The 21,846-nt window shown below is 39.1% G+C and overlaps 1 protein-coding gene across 1 annotated transcript in view; it reads left to right on the plus strand.

Moving 5' to 3' along the window:
* Nucleotides 1-14,867, plus strand: part of FREM1 (FRAS1 related extracellular matrix 1) — a 62,782-nt gene extending 47,915 nt beyond the window's left edge. Inside the window, 8 exon segments of the mRNA XM_050912905.1 lie at nucleotides 1,749-1,898; nucleotides 3,098-3,336; nucleotides 4,052-4,099; nucleotides 4,368-4,550; nucleotides 4,823-4,948; nucleotides 5,658-5,773; nucleotides 12,733-12,818; nucleotides 14,216-14,867. Coding sequence (XP_050768862.1) covers nucleotides 1,749-1,898; nucleotides 3,098-3,336; nucleotides 4,052-4,099; nucleotides 4,368-4,550; nucleotides 4,823-4,948; nucleotides 5,658-5,773; nucleotides 12,733-12,818; nucleotides 14,216-14,415 — 1,148 coding nt within the window. The 3' untranslated portion in view covers nucleotides 14,416-14,867.
* The last annotated feature ends 6,979 nt before the right edge of the window (nucleotides 14,868-21,846 follow it).

Below are 21,846 nucleotides of genomic sequence, written 5' to 3' on the forward strand. Positions count from 1 at the left end.
CCCATATGAAAACTTCTAGCTTTAAGTTCAGAGTCACAAATCTGATTATTTTGGAAATCTGCCACTACAGCCCATCTTGAGAAAGGCATATTTTATGTAAAGGTGTAGAATGAGCAACTGCTGGTTAGTTATCAGAGGTGGATAAAGGAGGACACCCAGCAGACAGCAGTAAAAAAAAAACTGGGTGGAAAGGTGGAAATCTGCCCTAATTTCCAGTGTTTGTGGAACACACATGAAACCTCTGAAACCAATAAGCGACTCTCTGAGACCCTTTAGCTAGCATTAGATTTTTTTTTCTTTTAGTTTTAAATTAGAAGATGGAAGAAAGCTCTGAGAGATCAGTGTAAAAAGTGCTTCATACTGTGCTGATCCAGGATTCCAGCTCTCTTTCCTCTAATGTACTATACAGTCAAGCTTACCAGTCTCTGGACTGAAATGGCTCGAGATTGTTGCAAAGAGATTTTTAGTGCAAGGCCCCTTACTAGAATTTTCCTTTTCTGCTGGTCCATGCAGATTCTCCAAGCACAGGACAGTTTGGAATTACTGTTATTGTCTTTCTCAATATGGTGGTAAGCCACATGAAAATTAACTGTGAACATGGACCGAAGAGATGCACACTGTTCCCCTTTTCTCACCAGCTTCTCAGTTAAGCCAGCTGAGCTCCCTCACAGTCTTTTTTTGGGCTGCGCTCATCAAAAGTCCTTTGCTGAGGCTTTATGTTAGGGAAGGACCCTCCAAACTATTACATTCAAGACATCGGTTTCTTAGTTCTAAATTCAAGATGTTTGATATTTATTAATTAGTAGTATTTATTAATTATTTAGTCAAGCTGATAGGTTTGTTAAAACAAACCTCAACTATGCTAATTGACTGGACTGACTGGCACGTTAGACGGCAATCAATAAATTGTAATGGAAAGGAGCAGAAGACGACCCTATCCAAGTTTATGGGTCTGTTTGTACTGACAGCTTCTCTTAGCTAGAGGATTCATACTGGAAAGGAGCGAGGAAATAGAGGTTATGGAGTGTCATAAGGATGTAGAGATTTTTTTTTATAACGTTGCACATATATCTTTGATATTCATTTTGGATGTTAGCACTGACTTTGTGATGCAGAAACAGTTCCCAAGATGTTTTGTTGACAGCAATGTGTCTGTTGAGATCTGTTTCTGTCCTGCTGCCTCTGACTTTTCCTGAACAAATTTTGCAGCCTTTTGTGTAATAACCAGCCTTGTTCTTTATCTTGGAATGATGTTTTCTCGTTCCCATAATGCAAGCCTGAAGTTACCCAGTAAAGGCAAGCAACCAAGTAAAAATTTTGTAATCAAGTATAAAGTCTGCCTAAAAGGTTGTACTTCCATCTAACATAGTCTTTGATCTATTTGCAGGTATTTTAAATAACTGTTCCATCTCTAAAATTAAGCTTTCAAGATAAAAAACATATGATCTATCTTCTCTTGAAAATTGCAATGGAAGTCCTAAATCTATGTATTGTAGTGTCATTTTGCACATCTACATCAGCTTTTTGTTACAGTGTGCGCACTTGAACTGAATCATCATTGCCCAGGAACAAATTTGAACTTAATGTTATTTGGAAGAACAGCAGGAGTCCAGTCAGTTGGTAGGAGCACAATAGCATACACCAGCTACTCCATTCTTGCTGCAGACATGTTAATTAATATATTTCTTTGACACCCCGATTGATTGAAATAGCACTTAAAGAGTAATTAAAATGTTTATTTCTGTTAGGAATGTCAACCAAGATGTGGAATATAGCAATTACCTGTGACGGATTAGAGGAAGATGATGAAGTCTTTGAAGTAGTTCTGAACTCCCCTGTGAATGCTGTTCTTGGCACCCGGACAAAAGCTGTAGTGAAAATTTTGGACTCAAAAGGAGGTATTCTCTTTTGATCTTCATCATTAAGAAGGTGGGACAATCTTGGCTGAGTAGCTACTTATTTTCAACCACAAGTTGTTCCTAACACTCACCTTCACATCAAAATGCTTAATTTCTTTTTCGAGAAAACAGGCTTGACAGTTGCAGACCCTTTATTCTCTCACACAATCATATGCATCCTCTTACGAAACACAGCATGGAGAAAGCAACAAGTACAAAATGAGAAGGGTGCAAGGAAAGAAACCACTTTTCATAACAACATGAGTTCAGTTCTTATTTGTTAAAGTGGGAAAAAAATGTTTTTAGGTCCATTAGAATTTTTTTCCCAGTTATTGTTTAACAGTTGTTACACATCACTGAAAAAGATTTATTTTTGTCTCAAAAAAGAAACCTAGCAACTAAACCCAGCTCTTAGCAATACATTTTCTAATGCTTAGCAAACACAGTCCACAACATTACAGCACACAGCAGTGATCATTACAGAGTTTAGGCTTTTATGTCTGCATTATTATTGTGTTTTTCAGTGACCAAATGTGGTGTGCCTAAAATCACACCAAAAAAGAAGCAACTGTGAAAAAACAGATATAACCAGCAAAGCAGCTGAGTCCTCTGAAAGCTGAAGAGTGTTTTTTCTTCTGGTGCTTAGTGAAACAATATTTTAAATACCTGTGTTGCAATGAATTAGGCTTCATTTTACAAAAATTCCTTCTAAAATTTCAGATCTTTTTTCTCTTTAACTTTCATAATGTAAATCAGGAGTTAATTGACACAACTAGTTTGTAGGAACAATAGTGTCCTGGATTTCTGAAGACAAAATTGTCTGGGCATGATGAAAGTATCACCAACATTAGTTAAAGATATCTATCCGATACCTTTGGTCTATCCATGACCAAAAAACAGCACCCCAAACCCCAATCTATGCATGAAACAGGTATTTGCAGCAGATGCTTGGTTGAAATTCTGATCTGTGTGTAGAGAGATGCATTATGTATAAAAACATACATATACAAGTAGTAGTTGCAGTCATAGTCATAGCAAACCCCACAAATGAGGATGACTGAACTAACAGCAAATCAACCACATCAAGTGAAAGAATCATCCAACTTTTAATGACAAGCTGTTTATGTGCCCATGTCAACGTGACCAGTTATCTGCTCATGCAGTTAGAACTGACCATCTGCCATTTTTTATGCTTTCAGGTCAGTGCAGCTATTCCCATTCTTCTGGCCAAAACAAGCACAACTTCTGGGGGAGAGGCATGCTGTTTCCAGTTTCCCCGGGCTCCTCATCACCTTCCAGGCCTGGCAATGCTCCCTTGGAAGGGATCCCACTGCCTCCTTCCAAAGGGATGAGAGAGCACGGAGGGGACGTGCGGCAGAAACACGGCTTGGCGAATCGATCAAGGACCAGACTGAGAGTGACTGGAAATGGCAGAATAGTAAGACACTTCTGTAGTACAGTGATGGCCTGATTTGTGAATTTATTGGGATGCGATATCTTCATTTAGTTGTCATATTTTTGTAGTGATCCTACCTGACCATACAATAACCATAAACTACCTGAGTTTGCCCTGAGTCACACCTGAGAGCTATTTAAAAATACTGTGAGGAAAAAAAAAAAAAAAATCCTGATTTTGAAGATCCATGTATGCAAGAGAGGAAGAAAAACAGAATTGGGGGAGGAAACATGCGTCAAGCAACTTCAGCAATTATGCAGCTTCTAATCTTGTCTAAATTATGGGTCAGCTAGAAGAAAGAAGTCACTGGAGCCAGGCAAATGTATAGAAGCTGTGCATCTGGTCCTGAAGTTTTAAAGATGAAAATACTGTTAGCTTAAACAGGGAACAGTTACTTAAAACTTGCTCATTGATTTTCCTGCTTAAGCTATATTGGTTTAGCTACGTGGTTTAGTAACATTGTGCTATTGTGATCTTAACAGTTAATGGAATCTGTTTATAAACACACTTGTAATGTGTGATTTTTACGGCTGTTTTCAGAGATGATCAGTTTCCATTCTGAAAGAGAAAGAACTAAAACCAAGATATGTTCTGCATGATTTGTAACCTAGACCTTGTAGTAAATCTTGCATAAAGTCTTTTTGTTTCTATAATGCATGAATATGCCCATCTCATTCTGCTATTCTACCTTTTTCAGGTTCACCCTTCATCTGTATTTAGAAATGGAACTGATGTGGTTTTCAAAGTAAGAGTATTATGAGTATTGCTCAGACATTTCTATGATTTCATTCTGATTCTGTTCTTTCCAGGCTTTATCACTCTTAATAATTCATTATGGTCAATACTTTATTTTTCTATGTATCTTTCTTTTTCTTTGGTGTCACTTTCCCTTGATTTGCAACAACTTGTATTATAATTTTTTCTTTTCTTAGTTTATTTAAGAGTTGCTTGTATGTGCTAACCCTCTTTTCCCTCTCCTGTTCTCCTTGTGTGTGTGATACTGTAAAATGAAGTATCACGGGATGGTATCACTCAAAATAGAGGATGACACCTCATCAGCTAAAGCAAACAAGAAGGCTCAAGTGTCAGTAATTAACCGAGCACAACAACAGATAAATGTTGTCTCCTCTAGGAAGACAGAAATCCCACAAGCTGATAAGGCAGAACTGGCATCTGAACCAAGCTCAACACATCAGGTATGAAACCTTTTGTTTCATAGGCATTTTCACCATCTGTTTTCAGTCATGCTGTTTTCCAAAATGATTTAACACCTCTGAGATCTGCAGTCTAACCCTTCCCATTCCAAAGCTGAGTTTAACCAATACATAGAGAAATTAACAACACAGCCCTTGAAGAGTTTTCATGGCATAAAGTTTTAATATAAGATCTACTTAATCTGTTTCATGTAGCTTGTTTGTTTTGTGTAATTATTTTCCTTCACATGTTCAAATGACATTTCTCTTTCCAGGACCTTTACTCTTTTCCAAAGGCCTGTACACCAGATTTAAAGGGGCTCTTGCATTATGAAGAAAGCACTCAAAAGTTATTTCAGTGTGATGGGATAATATGGAAATTCTGGAATTCCCAAAGCAAGGTAAAAATGTTGCCATGAGTATGCACCTAAATCAGAGCATGGAGTCTACGATGAGTGAGACACTCAAGCAAAAGACCTTCCTATAACAACTATTGACTCGTACAGTGACTAAAAGAGTTGTCCAGAGTCAGGTTTGCTGTCACCAGAAAAAAAGATTCCCAGAGACATGGTGAGGGCTTGATTGCTGGGGTTGCCTTTCCTCTCTATCACCCACAGGTGCTCCTGGATGAACCACGCGAGCACTGATGTCTCGGTGCTTGTGGGGATGTAGGCATGAGACAGTCAGTGAATGAAGTCTGTGAGAGAATGAGTGGGAGTTAGTAAAATTAGCTCACTTAAGTATTCTGTAAACATACATCCCCTCCACCACATAAGATGTCATGCTGAATTTTGTTGTGCTGCATTCCCTACACAGACTGCAGGAGACAAAATGGTGTCCAAATGAACATGGTCTCTTAAGTTTTGGAACTGAAACCTTGTGTCACCTTTAAAGCTACTCATTATAAATTGTAGGCGCCTCTGGCAGGCATTTATTTCTTTACATCTTTTAAGCAATGCTGTAGCTTTATTGATACACACCAAAGTTCATGTTCAATTTAATTCTGGGGCGGCCATAAGCAGCACCTCCAGCCTTCAGTCTGATTATTAGCACACAGACCTAGATCACTGTAAGCAGGAGTCTGTCTTGCCTTTTCCTCTTTTATTTTAGGAGGTAAGCATGAAGAAATGTCCCTCTGGATGGAGTCATCATGAGGGCAGCTGCTACTTCCTGGTAGTGAATCACAAGGTCACCTGGAACACTGCTGCTCAGGCTTGCAGAGAACAGTAAGAGACTTCTCCAAGCGAATGTGTTTGCTGTGCACTGCTGTTGCCCTAAGCTGAATGCTGCTCTCAAGGCTGAGCTTATTTGGATAAGCCCCACTTTGGTTGTGCTGCACAGCTCCCCAAAAAAATAGAGCAAGCCCTGGGATTCAGACCCAGTGGAGGATAGAAATATTATTAATCTCATGATGTCTCAGGTGGTGATGCTACCTTATTCACAATGTGAATTCCCAAAGCTGTCCATCTGCAGTGAGGACGCTTTCCTAACAGGAGAGTTAGTTTGTGAGAAGAGAAATAGAGCAAAGACTCAGTCTTTCATCCTCTCTGACCCACCAGTTCCTTGGCTCTACCTTCATTTGATATAGTAAGGGTACAGTGTTGCCAGCTCCTGTGTGCCTCACTGTATGCTTCTGAAGATGCAGCTCTTCAGATTCTGTAACTACTTGAAAACTTTAACATTCAATTTAACAGTAAATTTCTGACTTTTAAGGATAAATGAAAGCTAATAAATAATAATAATAATAATAATAATAATAATAATAATAGTTGTCTCAAAGTAGGAGACAAATAGAAAATCCGCCAGTCTTGCTCTTTGGAGGCCTGCTTTGTGATTTTGGTTTTAGGAGTGACAGCTTAGGACTGGAAGAAATGCTAGCCATGGTAACATGGAGCTTGCCCTGGGATCATGCATGTTCTGTACCTTGTGTTGAATTGTGAGCACCAGGCTGAAGACAAAGCTGAACAACAGGAGGGGCTTTAACAGACCTCTCCATTACTCCATGAAATGAAAACTGAAACAGGGAAGAGTTGGAGATGAAAGAAAGAGAATATATTCCCTAAGTGGTTGAAGAACATGCAGGAAACATGAAACATGGACAAGCATGCATAACAAACCTTGATGCGTTCCACTCAGTTATGCCAGACTATGTTGTCTTGGTAACACACAAAAAGAAAGTCTTGGTTCTAATACCTCCCAGCTGATGGAAGTTATTCTTTACTAAAATGTAAATGTTACCTGCTTTTGTGAGCTCACCACAAATTTCACATTGTTAATTGGTTTACTTAAAATTTCAGCTCCTGAAATGGTTTTCTATCACCTGCTTTTATTTTGTTACTTATCCAAACAAAGCTGTAAGTTGTGAATATTCTAATTTTTTTTTTTCTGAAGGCTTCAAAATTCAGTTGATCCCTTGGGAACGTATGTCACTCTGCTGCGAGGTGTTCCCCTTTTCCTAAAAGAGTGTGCTCCTGGTGACCCATATTATTTGTAGGTGGTAACTTCTTGCTGAAGGCTATCGTGTGCAATGTAGATGTTAAACTGAGTAACAGTAAATTAATCACAGTGTTAAACACCTACACAAAAAGTCAAGGCATATCACTGAATCCACAAGCAAATGAATCCTCGGGCAGTGATGATTCAATTAATGTCAGACTACCACAGACTAAGGAAGCATTATCCTGGGAAATGGAGTACTCCTGGCCTCCATCTGGAACTGATTTACGGAAGTACAACCCCAGGCACACACTTAAAAGTGGTACAGGAAGATAACTTAATAAATTTTATTTTGTGCTTTTGCCCAGCTTCCCCCCGCCCCGGCGATCGCCACCACCACCATTTGTGGTATTTCTATTATCAATACTTCTGCTGTTGACATTTAAACAGCTGATATTTCCAACAAGCAAATAAAATCAGCGTGGAGGTCAATCATCAGTTTTTTAATAGATCAAACAAACATTAGGCATTAAATGAAAAGACTAAAATTGACTTTCAGTAAATCAGCCAATTTCACTGAAAAATAAGAATCATTTTTATTACCACAAAAATGGCGTTATTTTAAACTTCTATTCAATTTTCTTGCTAGACTTTTTCTATTATAGAGAACAGGAAAAAAGCACAAGCATTGTTAAAGTTGTTTCAGTAACAGTCTCCAACTAACCAATCTCCTAACCTCTTAGAGAAAACATTGTTATCCTGAGATGATGGATTTGAGACCAAGCTATACAAAAAAGATGTGGACAGCCTGGAGAGGGTCCAGAGAAGGGCCACAAAGATGATCAAAGGACTGGGAAGCCTGCCATATGAGAAAAGGCTGAGAGAACAGGGTTTGTTCAGCCTTGAGAAAAGAAGGCTTAGGGGAGACCTTATCACCATGTTCCAGTATTTAAAGAGTGGCTACAAAGAAGATGGAGACTCCCTTTTTACAAGGAGTCACATGGAAAAGATGTACCCATGTAATGGGTACAAGTTATTCCTGGGGAGATTCTGACCAGACACAAGAGGAAAATTTTTCACAATGAGGACAATCAGCCATTGGAATAATCTCCCCAGGGAAGTGGTGGATTCCCCAACATCAGACACTTCTAAGATTCGGCTGGACAGGGTGCTGGGCCATCTTGTCTAGACCATGCTTTTGCCAAGAAAGGTTGGACCAGATGATCCTTGAGGTCCCTTCCAACCTGGTATTCTATGATTCTATGATTCTATTCCATCAAAGCAATGCTATCAATTTATTGCAGAAACAACTGTTGTCTGGACATAACTATAAGTACATGGGCTTATGCAAACCTATTTGGGCTTCTAATGAGCTTTGACATACATTGCATCCATTTGTTGCAGGTGGCATACCAGCCTTTTCTTCAGTTTCCATGTGCAGGGATAGAAGCAGACACAAAAATGCGCTTGTCTTGATGCAAGCTGCTGTATGCCATGGTGATAGTGTGGGTGGAAAAAATCTCAGCTAATGGCTGTGAAAATCTTGCACCATTTCTAACCGTTCTCCAATACACTGGAGAGAAAGATGGTTTAAGAACTCATTCCTCTAGCTGTGTTTTGTATGCATGAAGAGGCCCTTGGCAACATGAAGAGAAGCATCTGGGGGATATTACGGCTGAGTGATCCCACAGCAGCCTGATTTAGCAGCAATTTTGGTGATTTATGTTACAGTTCTTGTTTATCCCATAGGAACATGTCCACCCAAGGGCCAGTGCGGCAGGGCTCACTCACACGTGAGATGGTTTCACTGCTGCCACTGAAGGGACTCTCCACTGGATAGACAGAACCCACAGTTGTGTCTTTTGCTTTGTTAGTCAGATTATACCTTAATCTTCTTGAAGTTGAACATTTAATTAGAGCTTAAATATGGTCAGATTTCAGATCCTTTACTGCCAGCTTTGTAACGCAGGGGCTGTTATTTTGTTTGGTGTTTGTGTATTAGCAGCATGTGGCCTCAGTCCTTGGGAATCACAGGCAGAACCACATCTAAAATAATAGGTTAGATCCTTCGTGATGGCTCAGTGTTGCCTAGTGCAAAGCAGGATGGACCCTGCTGCCCTCCTCTCCTAATGCTGTGCTAGTTCTGTAAGCGACTGGTTTAACTTATATTATTGCTGGTGACTCCAGCATAGGGATTCAGGTACCTAGAGTCATTGTAAAGGCCCAGTGTATCTGGTCTGACTTTCAACTGCCACTCTGGAAGTGCAGGGCTCCTGTAAGCTCTGCATCATGTCTGCCAGCCTCATCTGAATGTTTTGAATACCATGAGGTGTTGTAAGCAACACTAGACACCTATTTCAAGGCACCAGGATTACTCCCTAGGTGATCAAACAAAAGCCTGGGATAAGCAGAGCCTCTCAGTTACTCCCCCCGCTTCACCGTCAGTATGGTACTACTACAGTATGGAACTACTACAGCAGTTCAAATTAAATGTCCTCCTGTGCTGTGGAGACATTCATAGCTAGTCAAGTGTGCTTTTGCTGAAGTTAAATTTATCAGAATGGTACAAAGCTCCTTTAAATGTATTGGATGATTTAATGGAAAATCAGCAAAGTCTTTGTGTTAAGTGTTTTGCATACAATACTTCAAGGTCAATGGCTACCCAAAATATTTCCTTAATTTGGGCAACTGCTCTAACATGACGGATGCTCTTGACTTGATAGCAAAAATTTTAAAGCACACAGGAATAATTTCAAATGGACTTGTTCAGCACAGGCACCAGTGATGTGTATGCTTTTGGTTTTTTTTTTTTCAATAAGGCATTATGACCCCTTCTCTAGGGTCATTTAAATTAGGAAGTGTTAGATTTACATAACTCCATAAATAACATTATCTTGTCATTTCCTGTGTCTGGCGCTCTGCCTAGAGGTACAGTTAGTAGTATTATTGTAGGTGGTATGTTCCTTCAGGACTGTTCTCATTTCCCTACAATACATCAAAACCTCTGACTAGGTGTAACAATTAGAACGGTTGTTCTCTCTTCAGTCATGTGTGTTTCTCAGGCTGTATTCAGAAAGCACTCCTACGGAGAAAAGATTAGATAACGTTATAATTATTGCAGTGCTTTCCTTTCACAGTGCTGAAGTCTCTCCCTGGTACTTGGATTGAAGTAAAAGTCTGAAACTGTTGTTGCTCAGACCACCCCTGTATGTCATAAATGATATAGCAGTTACTGATACACATTGATGCTTTTTGTTTTCACATTTTCTAAAACAATTGAAACAACAGGAGTAAGCTATGCTTACTTAAAGTAAACAACTTAGTTCCAGGGCTTTGATTGTCCTTAAGCAGAAGCTGGATAAAATGCCCTATTTTTTGTTCTTGCTCAGCTAGTAGTGATACCACAGAGACTGCTGCCCAAATCTCTTCTTAGCCCCAAGTTTGGTCAGTGGCCAACCACAGTCACTGTGAGGGGAAATGGCATCCTGCCACTGAATCAGTTACCCTGGGTGAACACCCTGAATTAACTGAGCCTGCTTCCCTGGACTTTTTGTCTGCGGAAGATGGAGTACCAAACTTTCCAAGTGCTTCTGTCAGTGTAACAGCTTTGTTCCTGGTTCACTGGAGATTCAGTGCCTGGTAGATGGGCCCAGAAGTGTGGAAGCGTGTCACCCTTGGGACATACAGGCATCAACACCATGCCTGAAGCTTTACCGTAATGAGAAGCACAGACAAAGCCTCTGCTGGGAGCTTCACTGGCTGAAGTTTTGGGAGCCTGTACCATAAGTGAGTGCACAATCCTGTCCCCTACCAGACAGTTGCCACTTTGTGCTCGGACAGTGTGCCATTTGTAAAGTCATGATCAATGTTTCTGAGGCCATCCTGCCACACCTCTACCTGAGGAGACTGTACACACATGTCAACAACATCCTTTACACTTGTTCTCTGGCAGCCCCTGAACGTAGGGGACCCTTGATGGGACTTATGTTACTGTGCAGTGCCTGGTCTAGGGCAGCCATGATTACACAGACTGAGGGCTAACGCTCAGCTGTCCTGCAGGCCTTGGCAGACCCACCGTGCAAAGCGGAGCAGAGGGCGAATCCTCTGCTGCTTTGGTTGACTGCAGGGATAATGGAGGAGGCCATTGCAGCAGGAGCATCCCATCAGCATTACAATTAATTTGTTCCATAACCCTGTGTGCCCAGATTAAGGAATGGTCCAGATTTAGTGCAGTAGGGACTGTGCAGAATATTGTGGGCTACTAGTTTGAATTCCTCCTGATGTAAAATTTGCCTGCTTCCCTATCTTGTGTGGTGTTATATGGCATCCACGGGATCAGTACTGTTAGGAAAGATACAAGGCAGCAAACAGGAATGGAGCTCCAGGCATGGGTCTCTAACTGGGCAGCAGGCCTGGGGGTGGGCTTGCACCCCAAGGTCTGTTCATGGTCTCCATAGTGGATTCAAGTCTGCCATGCCACTCTTGAACTCCGGTGGTTGTCCCAGCCCTTAAGGACAGTCTTTACCTCCTTTGGAGCAATACTGATTTTTTGTCTCCATTTTCTGGCAACAGTCATGAAATTAGCAAAATTGTCATAATGCCATTGACTTATTCTGCTGCTAGAAAAATTTTGGGCTCTCTTAAAACGTGTTTTGATGAGCAGTGTTGTTTGCGTGGGCCCTATCAAGCATCACCCAGGATGTTCTGGGAGGCCGAAGGGATTGGCATCACTGTTAGACTGAGTGGCAGTCAGAAATATGGGACAACAGAAGTGACAGAGGCTCAGCATCGAAGAGGGAAGGCAACAGCAGCTGTGACAGGTAAAAAGGTGACATGGTATCAAGGCAGGCAAAAAGATGGATAAATAAGAAAGTGAAGCCACTGATGGCTGACAGTTCCTGGCAAATGTGAAGGATGCCATTTGTCTCTTAACGCTTCAGGATTTAGCCTGATCTCTAAACGGCTTAAGAGCAGCCTGCTGGTGCTTGCATGCTTGGTACTAGTTGGAAGACTTCACAGTGGCAAGGCCACTCAGTGGCTAGGGTTGGCAAGTCCTCCTATGGGGCTGGCATACTTTAAGTACAAACACAGAGCAGAGCTTATGCATTGGTTTCATTGTGAAATAGTCTGGTTAATACACGCCACAACTGCTCTCTGATCTGAACTAAATGTGTAGTCATTGCAGACAACCCAACATTACCTCTCAGAACCACACTACCACTCTAAGCCAGACCCCTAAATTACATGCACTTAGTTCTGTTTTGAAACATGGCAAGGATTTTAACTGTGTTATTCAAAGCTTTAGTTTTGTCAGAACACAATTTTAAAAAGATATAGTCTGCTCTACTACCAAATGGGTGAAGCTGTTTCTTTCAGTGGCTTGGATTTTAGTGCAGGCAGATTATTATTTTAAAGAAAAGAATGTATCAATGATTGTGGCAATGGTTTAAAACACAGTTTGTGAGTATGAGGTACACATTTCCTGTATATATTTCTTTCAGTTGCCTAGCTGATTTAATTTTTCTGTTAGAAAAATCAGACTAGGACTTTGGTTCCTCTCCAAGTAATCCAGAATTTTAAGACTTTATCTTCATGTAATTATTCTTTCATGCCAGTAGGTAATGGTTTTCCTGTGAAATGTTATTTATATGCTTTATACTAGAATCAGTGCCCCTTGTTGGTAAGTCGATGGGAGCTGTCTGTCACTCTGTGGAATGCTAATTACTCTGTCCTGTCTCCTTGAGCCTAGATACCTGGGGAATCTAGCAAGCGTGGTTAATGAACAACACATGCAGTGGCTGTGGGACTTCAGTGGGAGGAAGCCCTTTTGGATAGGCAAGTACCTCAGCTGCCAGTGCCCTCTGAGGATTACAGTTCCTGTGCACCTTGGAAAACAGAAACTGCCACAGCAATTCCAGACCAGTTTTCAAATGTTGCATTGTCCTCAACTTTCCACTGCATTTATTATTTCAGAGCAAGGCATAAACTGAAAGCCATAATTTACCTGGCTAATTTTCTAAGTCTTTATCAAAAAGAAGAGTTTATCACATTGCCTATTGTTGGATTGTTTTTGCCTTGAAACCTTTCCCATTTTAATACTAGCTGGTAAAATAAGTTCTAGTGGAGCTCCTGCTCTCTTGTTTATCTCACCTTTCTTTTGACTGTTACTTTATTTATTTCTAATTTATCTTTTTTTAAACTTTAAATAATTATTTATGTTACTGCTAATTTAATGGTGTCATCTTGTATCAGAAATCTTGTGAATTAATTAGATGATCAGCTAAAGAAGATTTCATCATATCATTTTAGATTTAGTTATTTCTTATTATGCACCTTTCATTGCATGAGAAATGGAAAGAACTCAGTTGGGCCTTCTCTGTACCTCCTGATCCCTTTCTCTGAATGACTGCCTTAGCTTATGGACTCGTGCTATTGCTTTCTTCTAACCCTTCTTGTTTCTGCTATACTGTCCACATTTTAGGTTCTCTTTTCCAATTGTGAACTGCAATTTTCAGCTCTTAGTAATTTTGTGAGATAGGTTTACTAGCTATACTAAATTAACTTTAAAAACTACAGTTAGTTTGGGATCATGTTTAATGGTATCATGATTCTGTAAACCTGAGAGAAATAAACTGCTTTGATAAGAATAAAGACTGCAAGACCGTTGTGTCAATTTGCTGATCTTGGTCTCTTCTAGCTAACAAGACAGGTCATGTCTGAAAATATGCCACCCGTGTTGGTCTTAGTAACTCAGAGTCTAAGTGAAAAGATGTGTTTTAGGTTGTATTAATTAACACAACCTAATTTTACAACTGTTAATTTCAACAGTGTAAACAAGGTCTACAAAGATCTGCAGGATTTTATTTTCAGAAGGAACCTGAAGGCATCTGAGGCTGCCCAGACTTGAATACAACATTCTGCTTGGCATCTTAAATGTCAAAAGAGAAACCTGGGAGGTGATAGACATGCAATAGATGGAAAGAGAGAAAACATTTTACACAGGCAATAATGCAGAAAAGTATATTTTCCCTTATTCAGATGGCACTAATTGATTCAGATGGCCTTATGAAATATTAAATTGTATTTTACTTGTAATCTTCCAGATGTTTTTTTTTCTCTCAGCACAATATTGTATGCATTTTTTAACAAAGGGGCAGAACAACATGCTTCTGTTGGCAGCAGGCTCCAGAGACGATAAACATTACTGATTTGGTCTTACCGATTTCACACAGGCTTGAATGACCAAGTCAATCCTGGACGTTGGGAGTGGAATGGAGGAGAACCTGTAACCTACATAAACTGGAGAAGAGGCTCCTACCACTTTCCAAAGAGAGGAAGAAATTGTGTATTGGTGCAGAAGCGAGGAAAATGGCAAGCAACTGACTGCAGGAAGGTCAAACGGAACAGCTACATATGTTCAAGAAAGCTGTAAAGAATGGAGGATGCCTGTGAAAGCATGTGGACATTCATGTTGTTTCAGTTTTATTTATCTGCAGACATGTGCAGTTAGAAAACTGTCCTAACTATCAGCAAGTTTTATTTCATATGCTGCCAGAGGTGCAGATGTGTTGGACTCTAACCAAGGAATAGAGGTCAGTTGCAAAGATTAAGTCCAGGTTCTGGTTTTGAACTCTCCCTAAAGACTTTGATCTGTCACTTACTCGTATGTATTTTTACACCAGAGAGCTAGGCCTGAAGGCTTTCATCACATTTCTGCATAAAAATACTTTTTTTTTTTTAAAAAAAGAAAGTAGCACATCAGTTGATTTGCTTCGCTCTTAAGGAGGGTTTGTGAATTGGGTGTTGCTTGAATTCATTTGCAATAAAAACTGCAGTTTTACCCTGCAGTCACAAAAAGAGGAAGACTGCTTGGGGTGGAAATGAGGGCAGACTCTGCTGGCTAAAAACAGGTCCCCTTGGGTGACAAGAGTTTATGTCAGGAGACTGGGGCTTCTTTGGTGGATGCCCTAGTACAATGTCTTACGAAAATACCAACAGCAGGATTTAGTGACAGAGTACCAACAGGAGCAAAGCCTTGTATTTCTTTTTCTACCTCCCAAGGCCAGACTCAGATCCTAATGGATCTGCTCACACAAAGCTGCATATTGTTTCACGTTCCTAACCAAAATTGTTCAATGTTTTTTGGAGCTGCAGGTCGGTGCTGTAATTTTTAGTGTAATTAAATAATGGGACCTCTATAAATCTAATGCTATATCAAAGGATGATTAACACAAAAAAATTAATACTGAAGCTTAATCCTAGAATATCATCTTGGGATATTCAGTGATACATGAACATCAATGGGATTTATATGTGTTTATAAACCAATGTAATCGTGAGACATCTTTTGTACTAAAGCAGCTATGGCTTTTGAAAAGTATTAATCTAAGTCCTTATTAGGGATTTGAGGTTTTTAAAAATAATAATTAAAAATCCAGATTTAGTTCTGAAAAAGGCTTAAAAATCAACATTTAATATGAAAAAACAGCTGCCCGTAACTTAACTTTAACGTATTTTAAATACATGCAGTTGCAATGTTACCATTTTGTAACGTCATAGTAAATTTATATTTGACCTGTCAAAAATCCTGCTTTAGGACCTTCTTACTGCCAGCCTTAAAATTAAAAAAAGAAACAAGTCATAAGCTTCCTAAAAAAAAAATATTAAAGCTCCTCTCAAACCCTCCTTCTGCCCACGATGAGTGTGTGACAGTTGGTGTGGCACTGAGTAGGGTGAATTTGCCCTGTACCTTACGAACTCTCATCCCTCCCATCTGCCTGCCTGCTGCCAGCAGCCAGTTCTCCCCTTGCCCCCTATCAGCTCGTCTATTCGGCCAGCCTCTGGATCGATTGCATCCGTACACTATTTGCACCAGAGGTGCAAAACCTCCTTCTGGGGTTCCTCACACCAATTTCTGAGTCCTGCGAAGGACAGATGCAGCAGAATCACCTCTCCCCTCTGGGCTGAGGGACACTGTTTCAGGGATTATTTATCCCTCCTCCTTACCTTTGGCATGCGTGGGTTATTTATCCTTCCTCCTTGCCTGTGACATGTTAAGTGAATACACATGTGAGTAGCTGGACAGTCTTTGTATATAGGAGAGAACCTTTCTGAAAGGACTCTTGCAGATAAGCATGAGTGCATTGCAAAATTAGAGTAAAATATTGGGGACAGAACCTCCTCACCCTTATTGTTGGTATCAACAGATATAGAGAAAAGTATTTCCAGGATTTCTTTTTTTTGTCAGGGTAATCTTTATGCCAAGCTTCTAGACACTTTTGCTAGATGCTAACACTTTTGCTTAAGGAGTTTTCTAGATCAACATAGATAGGCTAATTGTTTCAAGAACTCCCCAAACCGACTACCCCTTAGTACCCATCTAGACCTGGTTTTATTTCTGACAGTTTTCACTGCAAAAAAAATTAGGATCTAAAAAAGCACTCTTGGGTTCTCTTGCTGTTGTGTTCTGGAATTCCAGGGAAAATTTACTAAGAGAGCTTGATTAGACATAAACTTTTATATATTTAGGGCCTTCTTTTTATAAAAACTGCTTGTTTATTGGTGCTATCTTGATAAAGCCTGTCAAGATTATTTAAATATCTCTCCTAATTATTTAATAAATGAATGACATCAACAGAGGGAATTTTGACCGAGGTGCTTGTTACTTGATCAGTAAGTAGTAAATGACTCATACCTAGTCTGAGACAACAGTGATCTCGGAGGTTTCCTTTTTTGAGAAGAGGGGATAATTTCCCTCTTCTGTATTTCATTTGAACTACTTTAAAGTGATTTCAGTACACAATAGACTGTTAGTTGTGCAAACGGTATGTGTGTACTGGTTTCATTAGATCTCATACAATACACTAATGAAGCTAAAATTGTTATATTGCAGTGCAAGGATATTTCTGCCCTGAAAGGCTGCTGAATTGTTTTTCAATACAATGAACTGTTCCAAACTTTATTCATAAATTTTAATTTTTCTGTCCTTAAAAATGAAGTATTTTTTCATAGATTTTTACAGCTTTTATTAGAATACTGGAGTCCAAAGAATACATCATACTCAAATCAGGAAAAGCACAAATAAATCAGTTTTTCTGTTGCCATAGGAAGTTGTTGTCTCTAAGAGGTTTAGTAAAGGAAAGGCCTAAAATCCTGAGAAGTTACTGGGAATTTTTCCAGTCTTCATTACTTTTGAATTAAACTCTGAGTAAACTCAGGGGAAAATCAGTATTCAGAGGATCAGCATCAGCAGGGGAATTTCAATTGAAAGTAAGAACAAGGAGCATGTAAATGCTGGTGTTCACCTATGGATGCCACACTTTCTGGATAAACAAAGGATTTATTTCACCAGAAGTATCCATATACCTTTTAAGAGCAACAGAACCAAGACGCAACAGCTCGGGGAAAAGAACCCAGCAGTTAGCCTAGATTTCTACAAAGGGATGGGCAACGTGAGCTCTTTGTGCGCCTGTTGCTTTTAACCACCTTCTCTCCCTGTCAAGTATCTTTTAAATCTGTTGACCAATTTCAAACAAATTTGACAGAGAAAAGTAGTTGACTCGAAGACAAAGATTATGAAAAAAATGGATAGGCAACTGGCCACAGGAGCACTTCTTCCAAATCAAAATATTCTAAAACATTTGTGTTGTTATTAACTTCACGGAAATGAAGTTTTTAATCTGAAAAAAATCAGAAAAGTTTTCCAGATCTCTTTTGTACACACTGAAACTTATTGAATGCCTTCAAGTCTTTGTTCACTCATTGTAAAATTATAAAAATAGCTTTGAGAGAACTATATATATAATTCAGTGAATACTGTGATTCTACATTACTTACATCACAAGACTGGTGCTATTGTAATTCTTGTATTCAGAACACTATATATATTGTTATGTTTAACTTTGTAATGTGTGTTACTACAAAACTGAAACATATTTTGGTGAATACTTATTTCTTCAGTTTCATAATCTTATAAAAGCTTTTTTTCCTAGTCATAAAAACTATAGTGTTGGGCATAGTAGAAATGCACTTATAGTTAAGCATAATATACCTACTGTTTACGCAGTTTCTGAATTCTGTTTCTTCTGCATGAGCCTATTCCTGAATTAATACTATAATGACATTTGTATCGTGAGCAAACCATTTTTAAAAGAGAAAATGCTGTTTATTTTGAGAAGTAAATTTAAGAAAAGTTACAGATCTGCAAGCAGATATACAAGAGGAAGAGTGAAATCAAGAAAGACTGTCAGTCCATAAAACTGAATTTTAATATGATTCTTGCTTTAAAGGAGAATGTGAAAAAAAGGTCATTATCCCTCAGTAACCTCAGTCATCTTCATGGAAGAGATGCGGATGTCAGTTCTCCTATCTTATTACCCTTTAAGAAGCTATGCTGCTTGTAATATGGAGAACTCTGCTACTCTAATTCCTTTTCTTAACTACTGTTCTCTACATCAGTACACAAGCAGTATAAGGTTAGAAGACAAGAACACAATAGGGTTTGCTTATTTTTATAGCATTGAGATAATGTATTGTTTTCAGTCAGAAGTAGTCCTAATGAATAGGAATCTGGTATCTGAAGTACTGGATAAAAGCACAGTAAGCAAAAGAATATAATTTTATTCATACAGATGAAATTTTCAGATAAGTCTAAATATATTTTTACTTTAATAAAAGAAACCTTATCTGCATCTTCTTCCTTAGCTTACAAACATTTTCTTGCTGTTGTCAAACTCTTCAGTAAATCAGCACTGCTCTCTCAAATTATTCATGGCAATCTAAGAAAGACGTGTCTTCCTGAAGACTGAAATGTCTCTTTGCCCAAACTCTTTCTCCCCTGGCTCACTGTCCCACAGCTTAACAACCTGAAGCAATCAAGCACATACCCAACATAGCTCCTCAGGCTGGGTTTGGACTTGGGTACTCTCTCAACTGGGCAGTACGTATGTGCCAGTACCATTCAGGAGATGCTTCAGGAGGTGGACACCTGTCCAAAATCTATCAGTCTGAGAATTATAATAGAGAGAAAACCATCCATTGCATCACGTGTACGTACTTACAGCCACGAGAACATGGTCCAATACACATGAAAGGACACTTATCCTGGCCCTGCTGGACACACACGCGAACATTTTCAAGTGTGAGCATCTACATTTTGGTAGCAGTTTCAAACTTAAGACTGTTCTCAGTTCTGTTTTACAGCACAGAGAAAAGAAACAGAAATGTGAACAGGAAGGTATAAATTATGAGTGAAGAAAGAAACAATGCAACAGACTTGAAACTGAATAGCAAAGGGGGGAATTCATGATGTACAGTATCTAAGATTGAAGGTACAAAACTAAACAGATTTATTGTTTGTTCTTTCATATCATACCTTGTAAAAAGCCTTTTGGTTTCATAATTATAACTTTCCCATGAGGCCTGTATGTGATCTGCTTCCCTGAAACTCAGTAAAACAAAGACCACAGATGGCTTTCTTTGTTAAGTACTATAATTGGAGAATAAACTGCATAGTGCTAATTCATTAGTTCTGAGGTCTTCATATGGGTTCTGTAAAAGATATATCTGGATACAAGTTTGTCTACATAGGATGTGTTTTGAAAATGATAGGATATTGAATTGGGCTGTAATATATAAAATCCATTTTAATGATTTAATCATCAATCATGCTATGATGAGACTATTTAGCTCAACAGAAGGCAAGTAATTCAAGCACTGCCTAAGAATTATTTTTAGGCATCAACTGGCAATGTAACTAATTACTCAGTTTATGTCCATAATGACTGAATAAACTCCGGCTCTGAAACAAATGAATAATACCACTTTGCATTTGCATAGCACTTGTCATCTATAGACCTGACAGTTTTAAAAGGATGGGCAAACATTCATGGTGACTATTTCTAGTGAAAACAGAATGTCCTGAATAAATTGCTACTATGAAGGCAAATCAAAGCCTGCTTGAAAGACACTGCTGCATTTAGCCACAAGATTTAACAACCAAAATACAGTGAAAACATGTGCTATGCTTATATGAAAGGGTAATCAGGCAGGAAAACAAGTTTTTATAAAAGATACAGCATTGCTTTCTGTAGAAATCTGAGATTAGCTGTATTTGGAACATAATGATTTATGTGCCCAGTCCAATCTCTGTTGTCAATTATTAGTCTATGGAGTTGATGTCACCACAAAGAGACTTATAAATACTTACTATTTTTAACTTCAGAATGATTCTCCAAACTCACTGTCTGAGCTGGGATGCCTTCCCATAATGCAGGCAGGCTCCTGGCTGAGCTGAAAGGCTGAGGATAGATCTGCTACCTGTGCACGGGTATACAGGCAGCTGACTCCAAAACAGATTTAGACAATATGTAAGTATAGAACAAACTGTGTCCAGATGTACCAGGTCCCATTCCTTTCCAACTTTGTCTCTTGGAAAGCAGCCACAGCTTACTATCATAGGCATGAAGGAACAGTATTAGACTGGCCTGGCAGAACCAGAGCTGGCATGCTGCTTTTGGCTCTCAACAGATCTTAGGTAAAACCATCCAAGAAAATGCAGGAACTAGAGCTGGCTTGACCTAGAGGGGAAGAGACCTCCATTTTCCGCCTTCAGGTTGTGGAGTGAGTTGCTGACACTGCTTTGCTTCAGCCTTCTTTCCTACCCTTCTGTAAACAATATTTTGTGCTTTTACATCTGAAGCCCTCTAAGGCAGGCCTTTTTTCTTGCTGTATGTTACAGGATAGAACAGTACATACCACGAATGGATCCTGATCTTGAACAGGTTTTTTTCAGTGCCATTGCACTGCAAATGTAACACCAGCAGCTTAACATCTATACATATATGCCAATACTAAGGTTTTTATACATTCCTTGTTAATATTTGCACTGCACCAATAACCCAGACCAGTTTAGTTTAGATAGAAGTGTCTGGGCAGCCCAATCATTTCAGTACTACCATTTACTTAATTTTTATCTGTGCATTGACAGAGACATCCTTAAATCACTTGCACCACATTTCCTGCTTGCAACATGATTTATTCTTTGTGAAGAACTGCAGAAAGAACCCTCTGTAAACAGCAGTAAGAAAATTATTTTGCTCATATTCTTGCTACAAAGACGAGAACCCTCCAGCAAAAACTAAGATGCTGTCTGGGCACCAAACGATGCCTCAGCCACATCAAATAAGAATGGCAGAATACACCTGCACACATACACATATGTTTTTTTCTTTCAGGGCAGATTGGGGTAAAATTTAACTGAGACTTAAAAGCCTTGTTTCTTTTACCTTGAAGGTGGTGGGATTTTTTAAGCAGGCTTTGAAGGGAGGTAAATTGGGCCTTTCAGGCACTTAGTTTTCAATTCTGTAAACATACATGTGAGTAATTTAATGCAATTTTGCCTATATGGATAAAGTTAAATACAGACATTACAGGATCAAGACCACAGCTGGAACTTTTAAACAGAAAGAGCTTGTATACCACTGCTCTAGACTTAGAGAAAAGGCACTTCCTGGCAAAGGAAGTGAAAAATAGCTGAAACAGATAAAAGCAAACAGAAAGAACACTTCTGTTGTGTTGCTATAATCCAGATGGAATCATCTTTAAATTGTTTTACTTAGCTTTATATTTTTTAAATTCTGAAGCAAAGAGCTGCAAAAATATATGTTGCTTCAAACAGTCAAAACTCATGTTTGAAAGACATTGCCAAATGTGTCAGACCCTTCTGTGTCAATATAATACAATATAATACATAGGTCTGAGTAACAGCCCAGCCTTGTAACTCTCTGAACAACTAAAATAAAGAGGAAAAAAAGAAGGAAAACTCATAATGTAATGTCCTTACCTTTGCTGAATAATTTTGAAT

Source organism: Gymnogyps californianus, chromosome Z (assembly GCF_018139145.2).
Source record: "Gymnogyps californianus isolate 813 chromosome Z, ASM1813914v2, whole genome shotgun sequence".
In the NCBI taxonomy this organism is placed as follows: domain Eukaryota; kingdom Metazoa; phylum Chordata; class Aves; order Accipitriformes; family Cathartidae; genus Gymnogyps; species Gymnogyps californianus.